The 20,043-nt window shown below is 48.3% G+C and overlaps 1 protein-coding gene across 1 annotated transcript in view; it reads left to right on the top strand.

Moving 5' to 3' along the window:
• Nucleotides 1-20,043, top strand: part of mybpc2a (myosin binding protein Ca) — a 39,526-nt gene that overhangs the window by 1,111 nt on the left and 18,372 nt on the right. The window contains exons 2-6 of the mRNA XM_086175444.1: nucleotides 11,102-11,137; nucleotides 17,724-17,807; nucleotides 17,884-18,032; nucleotides 19,310-19,427; nucleotides 19,681-19,729. Of these exons, the coding sequence (XP_086031570.1) occupies nucleotides 11,102-11,137; nucleotides 17,724-17,807; nucleotides 17,884-18,032; nucleotides 19,310-19,427; nucleotides 19,681-19,729 (436 nt within the window). The remainder of the gene's footprint in view (nucleotides 1-11,101; nucleotides 11,138-17,723; nucleotides 17,808-17,883; nucleotides 18,033-19,309; nucleotides 19,428-19,680; nucleotides 19,730-20,043) is intronic.

The raw sequence follows: 20,043 nt of genomic DNA, 5'->3' as shown, positions 1-20,043 counted from the left end.
AGGGGGTGATGGGGAGGCAGAGGCATCAGGGTGATACAAGTTCGGGGCCTTAATTTAATGATGACAGAGCTGATTACTGACTGGCCTATGCGGCGCAACATTTTATAACACCCCGCCGCTGAAACATTAACCCACACTTGATGCCGCGTTGTAATGTGACATTAAATTGTGTGTCTGTGTGTGTTTGTGGGGGGGGAGTCGTTGTCATGTTTGTGCACGTCGCGGAGTCCGAAATATGCCCCGCGGGCTCGGCCGGCGACAGCCTCGGGGAGCTGTAAATCAGGCGGCTGCTTTAAACCCGAGCAGGCTTGCGTGGGATGATGGAGTGGAGGGGCAGGTGAGCCAGGTGTGAGGGCGGTGACACCCTCCGGCCCCCCCACAACCTGATGGAAGATCCCGGTATCGCTGTCACCGTGTAAAATCATAAAAACCTGGCCGAAAACGTCACCCGCACTCCAGATTTAAACCAGAAAAGAGACGGCGTTCCTCTCGGCGCCTTATTTGGTCTCATGTCCTTTTACTGATTTGGAAAACGACCTCCCGTTTCCCTCTTCAGGGGGAGTGTGCCGGCATTTCTTTTTTTATTCTTCACAGTGAAGTAATGCCCCCCCCCCAACCCTCGACCGCAGTGTGTCACCGGTCCAGTGTTCACACATCGCCGGTATCAGATGACCAACACCACATCGGTATCTTCTCCCCGGCTCCTCCTGTTCAAGTGTGTTCTTCCCTGTCCCCAAATCCTACGTCCTCTCTTAAATTTCATAGTGCCATCTAAATGTTGAACCCGTCGCCCCTGTCCATAAGACGGTCGCAGTTCATGTGACTCCCCGCGCCGCGCGATTAAGGCCGTCTAAGAGCTGCGGGTCGACGGGGAGGTGGAGGGAGCACGCCTCCCCATAAACAGCCACCAGAATAGTCCCCTGATGCACCGTCAGGGGCAGTGGCCTTGTGGCCTTGTGAAGGGAGAGGCGCCTTGGGTGATGGTGGCGGTGGGTTGTGTGTGTGGCGGGGGGGATACGCACCCTCACCTGCTGCAATTACTCTGTTGGTCTGATTAACCCTTTGGCTCTCTGACCCAAAATGGCCACGTAAAAAAAACCCGACCTCCATCTCACCGACGTTCAGGGTGGTATTTCTTCGCCTTGAGGTGTGATTGCGCAACTGCGCACATAAGGATAAAAGCGAAACCCATGATTGAGTAAGTCGGGGTTCGCGTGGGAGTACGGTACCCGAGCAGCCCCCTCCACTCCGTGAAGACGGGAAACTCTCAGAAAATTAGTTTGACGGAAGAACATCTTGGCCGGGTTCCCACTCGGATGGCGGGAAAAGCGGTGGGATCCGCTGGCATGCCGGTGCCGCCGCTCCCTGAAGGTTACAGCGGTGGCATTGGGTTCTGGTGTGGAGGACACTCACCTGCAGCCACAACCTGTACTGTTTTTTTTTTGGGTTGGGGATTGTTGTTCAGTCAACTTATCATTAGCAGTTAAGTCATTGTATTACTAAACTTTAACCTTTATAGGTCAGGGTGTAGAAGAAGAGCAACGTCCTGTCGTCCACTGACCCCTACCCCACCCCTCGCCCCGCCAGCTGCACATCTCCAAAACCCTTGGCGTGTAGCGTTACCTCATTCCGCGGCCATGGTCGAGTTCCCGCAGGTATGCAAGCAGCTGCTTGACGGATGGCGGGCAGATGCAGAGTCAGGAGGCCGCGGCCCCGGGTCCCTCAAAAACAGAGCGGGAAGCTAACGCGGCATAGCGTTAGCAAGCCCTCTGTGAATCACCGCACCGCCGCGGTTCTAATTCCTGGTCCTGAAAGGCCTCCTGTGTGGTTCTGAACAGGGCGTCTGGATTGGAGGAGGTGCTGAAGTGAGCCGGCAGACAAAGGGAGAATTAATGGAGGGCTGGAGAGGATGGCGGCTTAGCGCGGTATTTAAAGGCGCTTTTGTTTACTGAACGCCTGGATTCCTCGTCCCTAAATTAAGAGTGACAATAATTTTGTTATGCTTCTTCATTTACACACACGCACACACACATACGCAGACAGACGTTCACACCAACACCATTCAAATCATCAGGAAAGTTTACAATGGTGCCATAAAATCTAATCTTCCATTTCGCAGCCCCCCCCAACCCTCCTTTTATTCCTCTCCCAACACCATAACCTTCCCCTTCTCCTCCCTTGTTCACCCATAAATCTCTATCCTCCCGCGTGGCTGGGACGAGGGGGGCAACTGGAGAAGGAGGGTGGGGAGAGAGACATCAAAAGTGGAATCCAAACAAGCCATAATTCTTTTCATCATGACCATATCCTGGGCGTTATATACAGCACCCCCGGCCTGCCCCTCGCCCCCCCCTGCATTCCCTCCACGGGCCGGTGGGTCTAACATGTCAGTCGTTGGCAGCACCACACTAAGGCCCACTGAGGAAGAGCAAAAAAAAAAAACCACAAAAGATATGAATATGACAGATTTGATCCAACAGATTCACCCGCTAATGCTGAATTATAAAAATTATCATATCGTGCTTTTTTTTTTTTTAAATGAAAATTAAATTCATGCAATGTGACCGTGATTACAGATTTATTGTGCATCAATTAAAGAGTAATAGAATATTTGTGTTTGTGTGAATACACTAAAATGTGTTTTTTTTCGGCTGAAGCCCTGCAGGGAGGTCTTCTGGGTTATCTTGGTGGATTCTCTCCATGTTCTCTGTCTTCCTTCTACTTTACGCGGCTTGAATGAAGACTATATTGTCTATAGGAGTGAATGGCACCGTGAATGGTTGGTTGTTGCTATATTATTGAAAGTTAAGCCCCGCCTCTTTCCCCAGTGTCAGCTGGGATTGGCTGCAGCCTCCTTTCCCCTACCTTGTGAATGCATGAATGAATGAATGAATTAATGAATGAAGTATGCGTATTATGCAGTCTTATTTTGGCAGTAATGCAATCTGGAGGTAGAGCCTGACATTTTGTGAATGTCATTGGATGGAATTAAAACCCGCCTTAATCTCGTTTTGCTTCGAGTTTGTTGAATAACGGTAAAACAAACGGAAAAAAAAAAAAAAGATTTCCATAAAATACATATTTAGAGTTACATATGTTGGGGATCTATCCAGCGGGGAGGCAGAGGTGGCGGTTAATTGCTCCCGAGCAGATCCTTTTAAAGTTTCTGCGTAATCTCGTTTCTAAACGTGGCAAGATGCTCGCATCACATGTGACAATTGCGACACAGATGCCCGCCGGAATTACCGGAATATCTCCCCTCTGATGTTAGCTTCTTGGCATCCATCACTAATGCGCACGTCAAGCTGCTATTCAGCCACCTCCCCCCCTGAGTTTATCCTCCCCGGGCGGAAGGTGAGGGTCTATTCAGAGCCCCAAACAGCAGTAAGTCAGATTATCCTGAACGTCAAATTAACCTGGCAAATGACAAGGAGCGGAGGCTTAAGTGCGGCCCGGTTCCGCCGTCAGCGTCACCCTCTCCCTGCGTCGTAAAAATGCTGAAACGCCATCAGTCACGCTCTGCCCCCGATGTGGAGGCGAGCCAAGTGCCAATAATACCATTGATGCTCATCTGCACACTCCGCGTCCCAAATAGATCCTCTGAATATTAATCTGTGATTTGTGCTCTGACGCGCCGCTATTCACCGTTATCTACGCACAAAGACACGCCGCAGTCACGGTGTCCCGTAGTTAAAGAACAGTGGTACCGCCGCTGTTCGGGCCGGGCGTGATGGAAGAGGGGGTTGATGGAATGAGTTGCTTATAAAGCGGGATTAAGGTGCTTTAAAAGCGCGGAGGAATTCCCCGCTGAATGGCTGAGGCAGCGGCTCTGAATCTGAGCAGATTGGGAGTTTTAGCCGCCTGAGCAGAGTTCTTACCGCAGGAGATGATTGGTTGGTTCCATTTTAATGTTGGAGACAAAGATTAAGGAAGTTAGAGGTTTTAAGTTGGAAAAATGTGAAATGTCAGTACCGCTGAGCCCAGTATGTATGCTTATCATCTGCAGTACACACCGCACAAAGACATCAGTTAGCGCTACGTGTTATAGCTGCATGCTATGTGACGGTGAACATTCTACGCTACGTGCTAGCAAGATGGCTGTCTCACGTCCGGTAAATATTTTGGGTTTAACAGTCAACAAAGTGCAGCATTTAGTGTGTTTGCCTGGAGTCGAACTGACCTGGATCTCCTCGGGTCATTCAGGCTTCCAGTGGGACCTAACAAACCCTCGGACCAATCAGAATAAGTGGCAGGGCAGTCAATCTGAGTGACAGAACACGTTTTTGAAAATGCCAAATTTCAGTTGCCTCCTGGCTTCCCATCTACTCAAGAACGACATTGCGATGCTTGAGAATGGGACCAATATGGAAAAAGGTTCCGGAGCAGACAGATTTTAAAAACATCTCCATCTGTCTCCATGGCGATGGGGGAAAAGCAACCCTTTGAAATCAGGCATGTGCACTAAGGTTGCTGTTAATTGACCATGACAACAATGGCAACAAGAAAGCGTCTCATCGCATATTCGTGTTTTAGTCCACCACAGAATCACAGCGCCAACTGCTGGCCACAACAGTGTTTCTGGTGTTTTCTATTGTCTTATGTACAAAACATTGCTGTCTGCAAATGGAACTGTCTGAAAACGGTGACGGAAAACAAAATGTGTCATGTAAATGGAGGCGTCAGTAAACGGACGACAGCTAGCGGTTAGCTTCTTTCATGTTCACTCCTCACTGATGGATTTATGTGTCGTCTTTGAGGGCGCAAAAAAAAAAAAAAAACACGCCAGCAATGTGGTTAAAAACCAAAAAATATATATATTTTTGCAGTTTTTACTCCACCCCTCCCCCGGGACTGTTTGCAGCCGAAAGATGCTTTCCATGTTACCACTTTAGGGGGCAGTGTTACAGCTCACCTGTCAATCGCAGGCTTCTCTGTGTCAACACCAAAATTGAAGTTCCGCATGAATCACTTTCATTTAAAAAAAAAAAAAAAAAAAGAAAGTTTTACAAACTTTTTTTTATTTATAAAACTTCCAAGCTTTTATAAAACGTCCGTGGCTGAAGCAGAAACATCTCAGATCTAGCTTCTGAGTGGGCGTTTTGAAAAGACAGTTTCAAGGAAAAAAAAAAAAAGGGGAAACAAACCAGCTGGTGGTGGTTTATGTGAAAATGTTAGCAGGAAAAATACGCGATACAAGGATCAGTCGTTTTGTTTTTTTTTCATTCATGTAAATTCCACCGAACAGCCCTCTGGCATGGAATTCTAGCAGCAGATCGGCAGAGATCCGACGACGGGGTTAAGGAGACACCCTACTGATCAAGGTTGAGCCCCGGCCTCTTGCTATGAACCAGCTGGAATTATGATTGACGCAAACTCACCTGTAGCGACGGACGGGTTCCAAGATGTTCTCGAAAACAGTCCGGAAACTCCGCTTAACTTCATGGCTTGCGGAAGAAGATTCAAAAAACCTAGCGTCGAGATGGTGGATGAACTTATATGTTCTGAACCCAAGAGTGTGAAGGTGAACTAGACCAGCGGGACCAATTGGATTTGGCGTCTGAGGCGTTGCGGCGCTCCTAGTGGAAGTTAATGGAAGTGCACATTAATCCCACATGAAAAGACCACAATGACTGTTATTTTTTCCACCGCTCTCCGTCTCCGATAAACAATTTGTGAAGATCGGGCAGCTGGTTCAGGTTACCCCTCGTGCCAGGGAACCAGATCCCGATGTCACGGCCGCAGTGGTTCCCTGACATTTCCTGAAATGGCTGACAGAGTGAGGCGGAGGGAGGATGAGGAGGGAAAACAGGACTGGCGTCACACTGAAGGACACCGCAGTGGAGGCGAGAGAAAGAGGAGACGCGGTTATTAAGGCAGACGTTAAGATACGTGATTGTTAATTAAGAATGAAAGCGGTCCAACGCACAACTAAAAATACACGTGTGGCCTTGGAGCCCGTTGGGAGTGGAAGGAGCGCTAGTGCCAGGTGCAGTAAGAGGACTTTGGAGCAAAGAGCTGGAGCACAGAGGTGGAGTGCAGGTCAGTACAACCAGCAGGTTCATTGAAGACTCCAAATTGTCCGAATGAGAGAGTGAAAAGACAGGTGTCTGTAGGTGATTGACAGCTCACCGTCCAGGTTAAGCCCCGCCTCTTTCTATGAACCAGCTGGAATTGGATAATCTGTGTAACCTGATAAGTAACCATGTGACCTTTTGAGTACAGCGCGTTTAGATTTAAGTTGATAAATTGGTTGTTGGTGTCCTGACTTTCGCTGTTTTGTCCCTCACCGGAGCCACCTGGTTTCCGGTGTGATCTAGGAGGTGCCCGCCCGCGCCAAAGCAACGCCGACGCCAAAATCTGGTCCTTTTGAAATCTGAAAAAAAAAAAAAAAAAAAAAAAAAAACACATGCATTAGGAGGATCCTGACGAATGAAGAGAACATCCATCTTTTAGTATCTGTGGTCGGAAACAAATCCCCGACTCGTTAAAGTTCTGCTCCACCAAGGAGCTTTAAAAGCCCATGTGCGCAAACACACACACACACTCACACATACACACACACACATACATCACACACCTATTTTAAACAGGCGTCCCCTCCCTCTATATTTAGTATAATTAGATTGATTTAATATTAATCAGTTTATGTTGGGAACCATAATGGAAAGGATTAGGACCCTCCACAGTTTAACGCCGCTTCAGGAAATATAGGAGTCTATTACTGTCGATGTGAATTACAGCCACGCTGCGAAGGAAGTGAAGGAGAGATCGGCTGGGGAAAACAGAGAAAGTAATCCCTGCTTTTTCAGATAGTCCTTGAAATGAATGGCATGCGTTCACCCAGAGAACCCAATCCTGGCGCTCTTTAGAGCCTCCTCAACTGTGGGCTTCTTCTCCTCCTTCTTCTTTCCTTGCCCCATCTCCATACCTCTCCCTCGCCTCCTTTTTTTTCTCTTTCTTTGTCTTTTTTTTTTTTAAGTAAAGTGGTATCAGATGGAAGTAGGACAGGGAAGGCGGTACGGCCGAATGTGCTGAGCGGAGATTTTCTTCGCGCGGAGTGAAAGGAGGAGCATGGAGCAAGACATTATCCATTTAGCAGATCGCTGGGAGACACGGAGCAGGCGGTGGTTGGGGGTTGTGGGGTGGTGCGGGGAGTTATCTAGGCCGGGGAGGGGCCGCGACGGGAGCGGGCGGCGTCGGAGCAGGAGCGCAGGGGCTCCGGGGGTCGGCGTCGGCCATGTTTTCCACAGCGATCCCTCTTTGCACCGCGGAACGACGTGAAGGACGAACGGGTCGTATTTTCCGCACGATGACACTTCCGAAGTAGAACCGTCACATCTTTGCTAATTAAGATGCTACCGATTTGCTCAAATTAAATATCGTAGGCTGCAGGGGGGAGGGGGGGAGATGAAGCCACTATTCAACCTCTCTTTCTTTTAAAAAAAAAAAAAAAAAAAAGCTTTCTTACGAGCCGTACTCGTACCGTCGGCGAGGCTCCAGGGAAGGGAAATGACAATCTGTCAGCGAGGATGTTGCTCCACTTTCGTCCAGACTGGGACGTCTGAGCGGCCATTTGACGCTTTTCACAATTAAAATTTGGTGTTTTTATATATTCATGGTCTTGGATGCATGCATCCCAGCGTCTTTGCAGATCTCCCTGCAGTTCCCCCTCCCTCCACCAGGGGGCGGCTAGATCAGGGATATGTCTCAATGTCCGCAAAGGCAGTGGCGCCTCTGTGGAAATCTTAAATCTTGACAAGTGCGTCCAAGATCACGCACAGGTTTGCTGTCACGGCAGAGAATTGTGCCGCGTAACCTCATCACCCTGCAGTCCCGTCATCACCAGGGGGCGCCGCGGAGACGGCTGACGATTGTCCCTACCATTCACCCACAGGTGGGGGAGAACTTCTAGAGAGGTTCTTCCCTATCTCAACCTGACATATTTTTTTAGATAGAAAAAAAAAAGAACATCCCTCGAACATCATCTCGATTAGCCTTATGAAGTTAGCCCGTCAGAGAGGGGGACGGGAGCACCACCCGCCTCCTGAAGTCCATCAAGTTAGAAACACAGAGGACACGTGACAACAGGGTCGTTAAAAAAAAACATCCCAGAATGTCTGAGAACATCCCGACTACCAAAAGGACCCCGTCCGGTAACGTGTCTTGTTTTCTGTATATGCTCCTTGACGGAGCCGGTCTCACGAGGGGGCGGGACGTGACTTGATTGGCATTCCAGATCCCTCACCAGGCCGGATTATCGGCTTCGCGGTTCTCAGATGGGAAACCTCGAGATCGTTTTTTGTGGCTTTTGAGCTAAATGTCCCATCTTCCCGCTTCGCTTGAAATTACCAGCCTGCATTCATGCTCTCGGGTCCCCCGCCCCCCACGCAACTAAACCCCCATCCCGTGTCTTAGCCGCTTCCTGCCTGTGAGGAAGCAGGCGGGCTAATCAAAGAGGTAATACATTAGCATTTAGCTCCGCGCCCTCCCCATGATGCCCGCAGACTCTAATGAGGCTCTCGCTGTATGGAATTACGTCCTCGTATGTGGACGCGAAGGAGCTGCCGGTGCTCGGAAAAGGTCGGAACGCGCACGCCATATCGGGTTTCACTCTGTTAACTGTAACGTGTGTGTGCGCGGACTCCACCCCCCTCGGAAAAATACACAAAACAACTGAAGCCTCTGGGTCTGCAACTTTAGCAGGTGTAACAGCTCATCCTGCGTGTTTCCTGCTTTATACTGTTTTTATGTATTTATATTTATGCATATACATTTTTTTTTTTTATAAATACGCTTTCACCATTCATTCGGGACAAGCAGAATGCACCGGCCAGAAAAATAATTAAATGGCAGTAAAAAGAATTGCGAATAGCAGGCGGCGAGCAGCTTATGAATTAAATATAAAAGGATGATCCCGTAAAGCGTACAAACTGGCTGTGTAATCATCCGTGGAGGAGGCAGCGGTGACCTTGACGGTCGAAAAAATGCTTTTTTCTCGGGGAGTCAATCTGCCTCGCGCGGAGTCGCTGGGATTCGTGGAAAATGCAAAGCGGATGGCAAGGATCTCGCCTTCTTGCACGCTTTGCGGCGAGGAGGCACTCGGGCGACGGGCGAAAAAAATCCGACGCCGTTACCCGGTAACGAGCGTTTGGCGTAGCCTAGGGCGCCTGGAGAACGAGAAGAGAGAACTAAAATAGAGGTGCTGATATTTATGCAGACATGATCATTCTCTAGATCTTCTTTTCCAAGAGCGAATGGTTGACCGTCTCTATACGCGACCCTGGGATCGAAAGCTCAGCCATCCAGGTTAAGCCCCGCCCCTTGGCTTAGGGACAAATATAACTGGCTACCTATAGATCCTACTGATCTGTTTTACATTTTTATATTTTGCTTCTTAAAAGTCTTATTATATGAGATAACCGAATACTTATATAGAGATATTTAGATAAAGTATTTTCGTACTTTTGACCAATGCTTACAGTTGCGTCATTCAGCCAATGGGTGGCAGCGCACTCACCTGAAGGCATGCGTAGGTAAATAATCAGGGCAGAAATAAACACCTTCTATTATTCAGTCACCCCTTCCAGCAGAGAGTGGGACTGTCCGGGGATTTAAACCCACAGTTTCACCTCTCAGGGTCTAGAAGTGCTCTAGCTTCGTTTGGAGAACATTTGATTTTACCCCATATGGAGGGATTTGGGTTTTTTTGTTGGTACCTTTAAACATCTGGCCTCTTCTTCCGGACGGTGGAGGTGATGGTTGCGTCCTGCTTTGAACCATTATGTAACAATCATAACATCCAGGTTAGAACAAGGAACTGAGGGAACCTCTGAGGAGTCATTGATTCTAGTGAACTCCCTCTCGCACACACACACACACACACACACACACACACACACACACACACACACACACTTCCCCCTCAGACAGAAGTGCTGTGGGAAGCACTAACAGACCACGTCTTCTGAAATACACCACCCCGGCCCACCACCAGCAGACACCAAAATCCATGTGCCCCCCCCCCCCCCCCACCTCTCCACCCCCTCGGGCTGGGCTCCGCCACCGTGCACGGGCATCCCCTTGTTGGAAGGGTGGAGGAGAGCTGGAGCCGTCTGGAGGACGTCCTGGCTCCTTGGAACAATTTGACGCTCCTGATCTGCCTCCCGTGAGGGACGGGGGGGGGTTGGCGTGGAAGGGAGGGTGGTGTTGTAAAGACGTGATGGTGCCAAAGCTGAATCATTACTGCCTGTTTTAGTTTGTCTGGCAGACACAAACTATAATCTCTCATCTCATTAGACGCCTCTGAGCTTCTGAAGAAACCCAGATCTGGGATCCAGGAAGTCTGATCTTCTTATCCTATCAGAGGCAGTTTTGTCTCCAGGCAGCCTCTTTCAGGATCTTTAAGCCCAATTATTCCTCATGATCTTGAAAAAAAAAGAAGATGAAGAAGAAGAAACAGAAGAAGACAAAGAACAAACAGTCATTTTTATCTGGGCCCTCTGTGATTCCGTAAATCCCGCTTTATTTTGAATCTTCCGCCGGAATCTGGTGTTCTGTCGGTCACTGGGGGGATGGCGGTTGTGAGGAGGAGGAAAGGTTGCTACAGGGAGTAGAAGAGGGGGAGGAGCTTAATCTGCGGTGGAGTTTCTCAATCTGATCCTAAAAAGATCACTGTTTTACTTTCATTAATTATTATAACCAGACCCGCAGGTGAATTTTGTGCAGATCGCACAGAGGAAGACATCGGCCAATCAGTTGCGCCCCCCTTTGTGACATCGCAAGGGGAGCGGGAGCCAATCTTCCCTTCAGATTTGGAATAAAATGATATTAAAATGACATCATGTACACGTTTACACTTCAATACATATTTTTTCAATGTCCATTTTTTTTAAAAGGGTGGTAGATAAATACGCAGGGCCTTCAATGAGTACCCCCAGTGACGAACAGAAACCATCTCCAGTGCTCTTCAACGCATTACTGAGCGTCAGCTGTTCAAGCTGTGACTCTCTGAGCCGCCGCTGCCGCTGCTGCTGCTGCTGCTGGATGATATGAAGTAATGAGTATGTACTAATTAATTTGCATAATTGTGGTTTAATTGCAGGAGCCAAGGGCGATAAGGAGGCAGCAGCCCCTGCTGGTAAGAGCCTTCATGACATCTAATCTCGGTTTGGTGAGCGGGGCGCCGCAGAAATCCAATTTATTTCCCGGTCACACGCAGTAATCACGATACGGCTAAACTGCAATGGCCGGTGAAAAGCAAAAGAAATGTCACTGAAGTGGTGTGATGAAGATTGTTCCATTTTCCATCACCCCCCCTCCCCAACTTCTCTCGCCTCCTCTTTTGTTTTTCAGACGAGAAAGGTAAGAAAACACTCCCCTTTCCGTTTGTCCGTCCATCTCACATCACACCCCCATCCTTGTGGTGAGCCGCGGTTTCATTATCATCATCATCATCATCATCATCTCCATCTTCATCCATGCGTGTCTTTCCCCTCATTCAGAGATGCCCACAGAGGAGGAGGGTAAGACTCAGAAAGCGGTCAACACAAACACAGAAACAGAGTTTTCTGTGGTGGCAGGACTGAGTGTGGAGACGCATGGGCACTTATTATCCACACACACACACACACATACACACACTGGTTCCCATTGAGTGATTTTAACAGTGAGGCAGTTCTGAGTTTAATTGGAGGGAAGAAACACAGTGAGGTGTGGATGGATTTGAGTACACTGTGTGTGTGTGTGTGTGTGTGTGTACATTTTAGCTTAGCAAATGATCACGAATCCTTCCCCTGTCCTCGGGCAATCGCCGCCAACCCTCCGCTGGGGTCACGCTCGTCTTAAAACGCCTCCTCCGCGTGCGTGTTTTCCAATTGGAGGTGGAAAAAACTGGGGCGGCGCCGCAGATTTCGCTCGCCTACAGAAGCACAAAGGTCAGGACAGAATAAGGCTAATTTAATTAGCTTTAACAAGATTTTCAGTTTCTTGTATCAGACATGACAACAGTACTTTATGCATTCATTCAGATGAAATACAATATATAATAATAGTAGTGATGGAGGTTATCAGAGGTAGAGTGTTAAGTCAGCAGAGCCGGCCCCACCAAATTCGGCGCCCGAGGTGAGTTTACATGGTAGCCCCCCCCTCCGTCGGTGATTTTACATTTGCTTACAAATGAAACGGAACACACGTCACCCAATTTACATGCAAAAATCTGAAATATAATATAAATGCCCTCAAGTGCCCTTAGGAGTTGGGGGGGGGGTTATTATCATTTGTGGTAATATTAATTGGGTGTTACTTTACATTTGAATCAATGTGAGTTTTTCCATTTTAAGAGTTAAACATAATAACTAGCTTTAATATAATTATATTGAAGGTGATTTTTTTCCCAAATTTTGCGCGCCCTTAGCATTTGCCTACATTGCCTAATGGGCCAGCCCACTCTGTTTATAAGGCAGATAAAGCTACGAGCTAACAGAGGAAGGGATGGTCTGCAAGCAAATATTTCAAAATAAAAGCCCTGATACACAGTTCAGATTAAAAGGAGGGATAGAAGCAGATTTTCGGAGAGGACCGCCCGAGGTCCAGGTCAAACGGGCCCGTCACACACTCGGAGGCCAAACGGGTCAGTTCGACTTTGGCCTGCAAATTAATGATAAACTGCCGGCTAATAATTAGTCAGAACAGATATTAAAGAGGTCTAATTGGCCTCATTAGTGAAACCCATCCTGACAGATCGGGTCCATTTAAGTTTGATCCGACATGATTTACAGCCCGACGCGATCCGGAACCCGGGCCACAGGCAGGATGGATTATTAACAAGTCCCCACAGATGTTAACCGCTAACGTCATTAGCCATGCGCTTGTTGTTGCATCATCGCGACGTCAGTGCGACAAACTTGGACCGACTGGAGCGGCAGAGCGGGAACTCAGAACCGGATTCCCTTCTCACAAATCAAGGAAACCTTGATCAGAACCCCCCCTTATTTCAGATGATAGAAATTATAGATTATATCCATAAAAACAGAGAGGGAAATACCTTGACGGACGGATGAAGCGGTGATGACCGAATGACCGGTTGGTGAGGCTTTACTTTGACCTCGCCGGTCCGTTAACCACGACGAGCGGAGCGCCACCTTGTGCACGAGGAGGAGGAGGAGGAAGGTCGATCCCGTTCATTTCCTCCCGGTTTGCATGAAAACCCTGACCTTTTAGTTCCGACGCACAGCCGGGGAAGAAGAGGGGGGGCCAGCTAAAGGTTTGAAATGAAATGATTTTGTGCGACTGCGTATGTGTGTGTGTGTGTGTGCAGCGGACCGCAGCGGAGGGATTTGCATCGTTTATTGTACACACACGCACACACACACACACATACACGTACGTACGTGCAGAGAAATCATATTGCGCTTGGACGTGTGAGGTCGATGTTTATCTGGCAGCATGATGCAGCGTGTAGATTAGAGGCCCGGAGAGTGTCGGTTGGGGTGGAAGGGTCTGACGGTGGGTAGGTAATGAGTAACGACCACCCCCCCCAACACACACACACACACACACACACACACACACACACACACCTTCTGAGGGTGAAGCATGAGAAAATAATCCCCAAGAGAGAGAATTAGATGTGAAAATAATCTCAGGGTGCTGGATTACAAGTCCAATCAGATCATGTTATTGTGTGCTAACACGCGACGCCTTGTTCTAGCAGGTTCTCAGGGGTTCGGCTCGGTGATGCCCCCCCCCCCCCGCAAGAAATCACTTAACCGGGGTGTTTTAACCGCGTGTCATCGTCGTCAGTTCCCTCGTCCTGCGGCTGCGAGGGAGGAAGCCGCTTTCCGTTTGAAAAAAAAAAAAAAAAAATCCCTGAAAAGTTGTGAATGAAAGAATCTCCCCTCTAAAGGGGGGGAAAATCCAGGCGAAGCAAACAGAAATTGTAATCTAATCCGAGATTTAAAAGTCCGTGACTGGAAGTGAGTGCATGGCGTGAAGCAAAGAAAACACCTTGGCGTTCAGTTCAGCTCTCTGGCATGTTGTCGCATCTGGGAAACTGTTATCAACGGGACCGACCAGGAATGATGCAGCCGTGGCTGAGGGGTAGCGTGGTGGCGGCGGTGGTGGTGGTGGGCCGTTTTGTGTGCAGCGCGTTTTTGTGTGTTCTCTGCCCGTCACACGTGATAATCTGCACCACAACTCATCTCATCCTGTTAATCTGCTTAACCTCTGCTTATTCTCCATCAGCAGATGTGCAGGCTGACGTAGGTAAGAGCTTCGCTTGGCTCCGTCAACACGTTGGCATGGAGGTGCCGCAGATACACACCCGCTTTACCCCGCCCGCATTCCACGCACACACACACACACACACACATGCGTTTAGGGAAGTGTTTTCACTCTGACTTCCATGTGCTGCTTGTTTCTTGTCACTCAGAAAACACTGAGCCTAGAGATGGTAAGGATCCACAGCTTGCTGCTGTTCCCTGCTTGCTGCTTGCTTTCTGTGTGTGTCTGTGTGTGTGTGTGTGTGTGTGTGTGTGAGAGAGAGAGAGTGACTGAGGCCGGGGATTGCTCCCTATAACCATCACGGTTGTTAAAAATGACAGGTTTGTGCGTGGGGGTTGATTGTCGGTCACCACGTTCACCAGAACCCCGGAAAAACCTTTAATTCATTTCAGCACGAAGACCTTAATGGGTTTGAAAACTCGGGCAGTTTTTCAAAGGTCTGAAACACAACATTAGGATTTTACAGCTCTTTTTACGAGGCTGTGATTTGAAGCTCAAATTGGTCGCTAACATCTGTTTGTAATGATTATATTATTAATTTTCACGTTAAAAAAAGAAAAAAATCAGACCCATAGACGTCTCGCGGAATTTATTTTGAAATCCCGGGACTGGAACCAGCAGCTCCTCAAACATTTGACAACTAGGTGTTTTTACTAATTCAATATGTAATAAAATGCCTTAAATTTCAGTGTCATATTGAAAAGAATAAATGAATGAATTGATTTGAAAAAAATTGCAAACCACTGGCCTGCTGCTGATGAAACGCAGTGTTTTTGAACAAAAATGGCAATAATAATTATAATAATAATAGTAACAATAGTAATAATTATAATCATGATGGTAATAATACTAGTAAAAAAAACATCGAATTGTAGACGTCTCGCTTGCAGAAATCGTGGAAGAACAGGCTTTTATTTTGAAATCCCGGGACTGGAACCAGCAGCTCCTCACACATTTGACGACTAGGTGTTTTTACTAATTTTAATATGTAATAAAATGCCTTAAATTTCAGTGTTGTATTGAAAAGAATAAATAAATTAATGAATTGATTTGAAAAAAGTTGCAGGACCACTGGCCTGCTGCTGATGAAATGCAGTGATTTTGAACAAAAATTGTAATAATAATTATAATAACAATAGTAACAGTAGTAATGATTACAATAATGATGGTAATAATACTAGTAAAAAAAACCATCAAATTGTAGACGTCTCGCTTGCAGAAATCGTGGAAGAACAGGCTTTTATTTTGAAATCCCGGGACTGGTACCAGCAGCTCCTCAAACATTTGACAACTAGGTGTTTTTACTAATTTAATATGTAATAAAATGCCTTAAATTTCAGTGTCATATTGAAAAGAATAAATTAATAAATTGATTTGAAAAAAGTTGCAGGACCACTGGCCTGCTGCTGATGAAATGCAGTGTTTTTGAACAAAAATTGTAATAATAATTATAACAATAATAGTAACAGTAGTAATAATTATAATAATGATGGTAATAATACTAATATAAGTAGTTAATAATCAGGCCTCCGAGAGGTTCGAGGGTACTCTAACTGAAGCGGTGACTCCTGAGTTTTGCAGATCGATATATATCCCGTCCAGACCGGAGGGGGCGATATATCGCCTGAGAGTGTGAGGTGATGTCAACCTGCTGAGTGTTATTTTTAAAACCCCGCCGTTCTGCCCGGCGTCAAGGAGACGAGATTCAAGGAGATTGTCAGACTGATCAGGTGAATCCTGAGATGATTTACTTGGGAGGTAATAACAGTGTTATTACAGTAATATAGGACCCGTATGTCATCCTGCATGTCATTGATGGAACGGAGATTCGTTATTCGACCTTTGCAGCGTCTTGAAAACCTTTTGCGAGCCGAGAAACTTCTGCGAGAGGCTGTGTAAAAATGTCTGCCAAATCCCCTGAAACTATCCTTTCGATCCAGAGGATCTCGCCAGAGAAACTTCCCGGTGGAAATTATTTTGTGATAAAGACGGATCGGGAAAGTTCTCGAAGATTGAATATCACATCCCGAATTGTCTTATTTTCATCGATCAGCGGTTAGCGGCCGCAGCGCAACATCTGCTTTGTCACGGATGGAAATTTCTATTTTTCTGGTTAATATGTTCCTCCCTCGGCAGAATCATCTCGCGTCGAGCTCCGGGTTTTGCACCCTGTAGGGTAATCCCGCCCCCTGAACAGCTCGCACACGGCGAGCAACCAAAGCAGGAAGTGTGTGTGTGTGTGTGAACACGGAGAGTCCTCCACCCACTTAGCCCTCTGACCCAATCCCCTTAAATCATCCGCTGAGTCTGAGCTCAGGTCGTGAGGTGGGTGGCTGGGGGTGGGGGTGGGGGTTGGGGGATCCTTGATTAAAAGATCAAATTAACTCAGTCCATAAAAGCAGCGAGTGGGAGGGGGTTCGGACCGCTGGGTTCGCTCGCTGGATTTATGGAGGCGCATGACCCGTTTTGACACCGGACCCTGGATCCATTCACCCGTCCTTGAGATGGATGTCCACCAGGGGGCGCGCTATCTCCTCATGGGGGGGGTGGGGGGTGGTGGTCTCGGAGGCCGGACATGTAACACATTAACAGCTGTGTGTTTGTGGGAAAATAAACAGAATAAAAGTTTTTTTTTTACATTCATGAGTCTGGGAGGGGAAAGGGGAGGCGTGGATGTTCCAGACGCTCGTCATTTACGCTGCTGTTTAACTGTCCCAATCTGTGCAAAATGACTGGCTCTCTCTTTTTGCTCCCCCCCCCCTCCTCACCCCTCGCCTGCCGTGCAGAGTTGCCTCCTGATGGTAAGAAAAAACCAATGACATCGTCCACATCGACGCAAAACACACCTCACATCCATTGACCTGCCCAAAGAAAAAAAAAACAGTAGCCCTTCTTCTCCTCCTTCTTTCTCCTGGTATAGAGAGAGGTGTCCTGATTTTTGAGTCATTCTTTTGATTTTCCAAACTTGATGTTGGTTTCTCTCAGGTTGTGTATTCCGGTTACTCCGGAGATCTGTTTTTTGCCGGTGTTTTCTTGGGATTTTGGAAGCCAAAGCTAAAGCTAAAGCTGATGCTACTGCTGTGCTTTAAAAAATAAGATTTTTTTTCCCTCCATTGAGATTTTCTTCTTCACTGTAAAGAAATCAGATCCAACAGTTGTTTTAATTTTCGATTAAAAAAATCGGCTGGACCGGAGCAGAACCCCGGAAACAGAACCGTGGGCAAAAGAACGCCAGAGGTCGACATGGGATTTTGAACCCCGGACCTTCTGTGAAACGGATCGGGCTAAATCTCCAGAGATCAGTGTTTGTCGCGAAACTCAAAAATTAAGCCCCGGTTCTTGTTCTGAGGTCGGTTTGATTCCCGCATCCTCTCCCGGGGGTCCAAACCACGGTCCGGGCACATCTTCCCGACCTGATCCGTCCTTTCCCGCTCTGTCTGCAGACATCGTACCCGGCGAGGATCCCCAGCTGTCCGAGCTGACCGGCCTCTTCGTGCTGAGGCCGGAGAGCGTCACCGCCATAAAAGGTCCCGAATAATCTGAGCCTAAATCGGAATAGGAGGGAAGCGACCCGCTTAAGATTCCGTCTCTGTTTGACGGCAGGCAAGGACATCACGTTCGTGGCCAAGGTGGACTCGTCCAACCTGCTGAGGAAGCCCACCATGAAGTGGCTGAAGGGGAAGTGGCTGGACCTCGGCAGCAAAGCCGGGAAGCACCTGAAGTTCAAGGAGACCTACGATAGAAACACCAAGGTGGGCCGTCTGCTACTCACTCTGCACCGGGCCGCTCCAATCACGCTCCGATATCAATATATATTCCCAGATATTGATCCAGAAATTGATTTTCACATGTGACGGCAGCTACGGGCCAGCGTTTATCTCATCTATGATTCATTAATTCCTTATTTGTATTGTTTATCTCCGTGGTGTGGTCCCAAAGAGGCTGGAGCCAATCCCAGCTGTAACTTGGTAAAGGGGCGGAGCTTGGAAGGGTCGGCAGCCAATCATGGAGTTGTTAGTCTTGACTGAACACACTGACTGATTTGGGATAGAGGGAGGAAGGAGAGCCTGGAGACCTCATGTTGATTTGCTTTTTTTTTTTTTTGTTATCCTGTAAGTTCACGGCAGGTTTATGTATCCCGGGATAAAAGCAACGTCCCTCAGACTTCCTGAGGACGTCCCCGTCTGGACTCCATAAGGAGAAAATACCGAGCTGACTTTTATTGTAAGGGAGTTGAACATAACAGCGGGCTGTGTAGAATACGTGGCAATAAAAAGCACTTCCACACCCGCTTCGGCGGGACGCACAGCCTCGTAAATGTCCCGTTTCTCTCTCCCCTCCTATTGATCCGGGAGCGTTTTAAATCAGGCCGACGGCAGCGGAATGCTACAAATGGTAAACGCGCTCCCTCGGAGTGGACGCCGGCGTCCGACGCACTGGAAACAAGAACATGGGAATCAATAGGTTCCCCGGGAACACCTTGCAGGACGGACAAACAGCTGACGGCACGCACCCGTGATGCTTTCGCCCAGGGATATCCTTCTCGCTGGAGTCCTTTATCCAGAACCGCCCGGTGATCTGAGAACGCCAAGACGAGCCCTTGAGGTCATAGATTCTGAGCGGGTTCTCCTGCCAGGCTTCTTTCCAGATTATCTAGCCTGGGTTCCCTCCAGGATCTCCACCTTCCTCACACGGTCCACTTCGTTGAAGACTAGATTGTCTGTAGGCGTAAATGACAGAGTGAACTGATGGATGATTGACAGTTGACCTGTCCAGGGTAAGCCCCGCCTCTCAGCCCGGTGTCACCTAATACTGGCTCCGCCCCCCGACCTTGTAAGGATAGAAAATGAGCTCATGCACTTTCATTAAGTGGAATTTCGATGTATTTATCAATTTATGAATGGAAGAAATGGATAAAATATTTCAACCAAAGCGTTTTTTTTTTTTTCTCCTCTTTTTCTTTCCAAATGCCGCTGTTGCACGTCCGCGCGCGTGTGCGGGCGTGCAACCCCCGCGGCCCCTCTGTCAGGTCTACACTTACGAGATGAGCATCATCAAGGTGGTGGACGGAGACGCAGGTGGCTACCGCTGCGAGGTCACCTCCAAGGACAAGTGCGACAGCTGCACGTTCGAGGTCTCGGTGGAGGGTGGGTGCTGCCGACCGACTCTTCATCACATTATTGTCATCTTCCATTCCGCACGTCCGCACTCACTGTGTAACCGGCTTTGTCAGCCAATAACTCACAGAGCGCGCTGCACATCAGGGCCCCTATCATGTGGCGGCCCAGCGGGGTCGCCGGTCCATTATTCCTTTTGGCCGCGGCGCGGTGAATTACAGCTAGCCGGGCTCTCGGCGCTCCTCTCACCCCCCCCCCCTCGTCCCCATCTGTCTGGTTTCAGCCGTGCAAGAGGAGCAGCAGCACAACATCCTGGAGGCCTTCAAGCGATCGTGAGTGTCAGTGGCGGCCGGCGTCCACTCAACATGTCACCCGTCACTCCGTCTCCCAGACCTAGATGGCTGCCTGTGGGCACCTGTCGGTCTGAACAAGTATCTCCACCTCTGTGTCTGTCAACCCCCACCTCCACCTCAGCCCCCCCAGTAGTCCACTGTCTGTCACGTCTCCGTTTGTCTGTTGCCTCCCTGCTTCTGCGTCTTGTGTTTTTTTTTTTTTTGTCCGAGGCAGACAGAATGCGAGGGTGGGATTGCCCCCCCGCCTCCCATTCAAAGAGGCAGGGCCACCGAGATCCATCATTTCAATATGC

Source organism: Fistularia commersonii, chromosome 28 (genome assembly GCF_037954325.1).
Source record: "Fistularia commersonii isolate RoL2024-O1a breed Wild chromosome 28, RoL_Fcom_v1.0, whole genome shotgun sequence".
Lineage (NCBI taxonomy): Eukaryota > Metazoa > Chordata > Actinopteri > Syngnathiformes > Fistulariidae > Fistularia > Fistularia commersonii.
The sequence above is the reverse complement of the archived record's forward strand: the minus strand, read 5'-3'. Positions and strand labels throughout refer to the sequence as shown.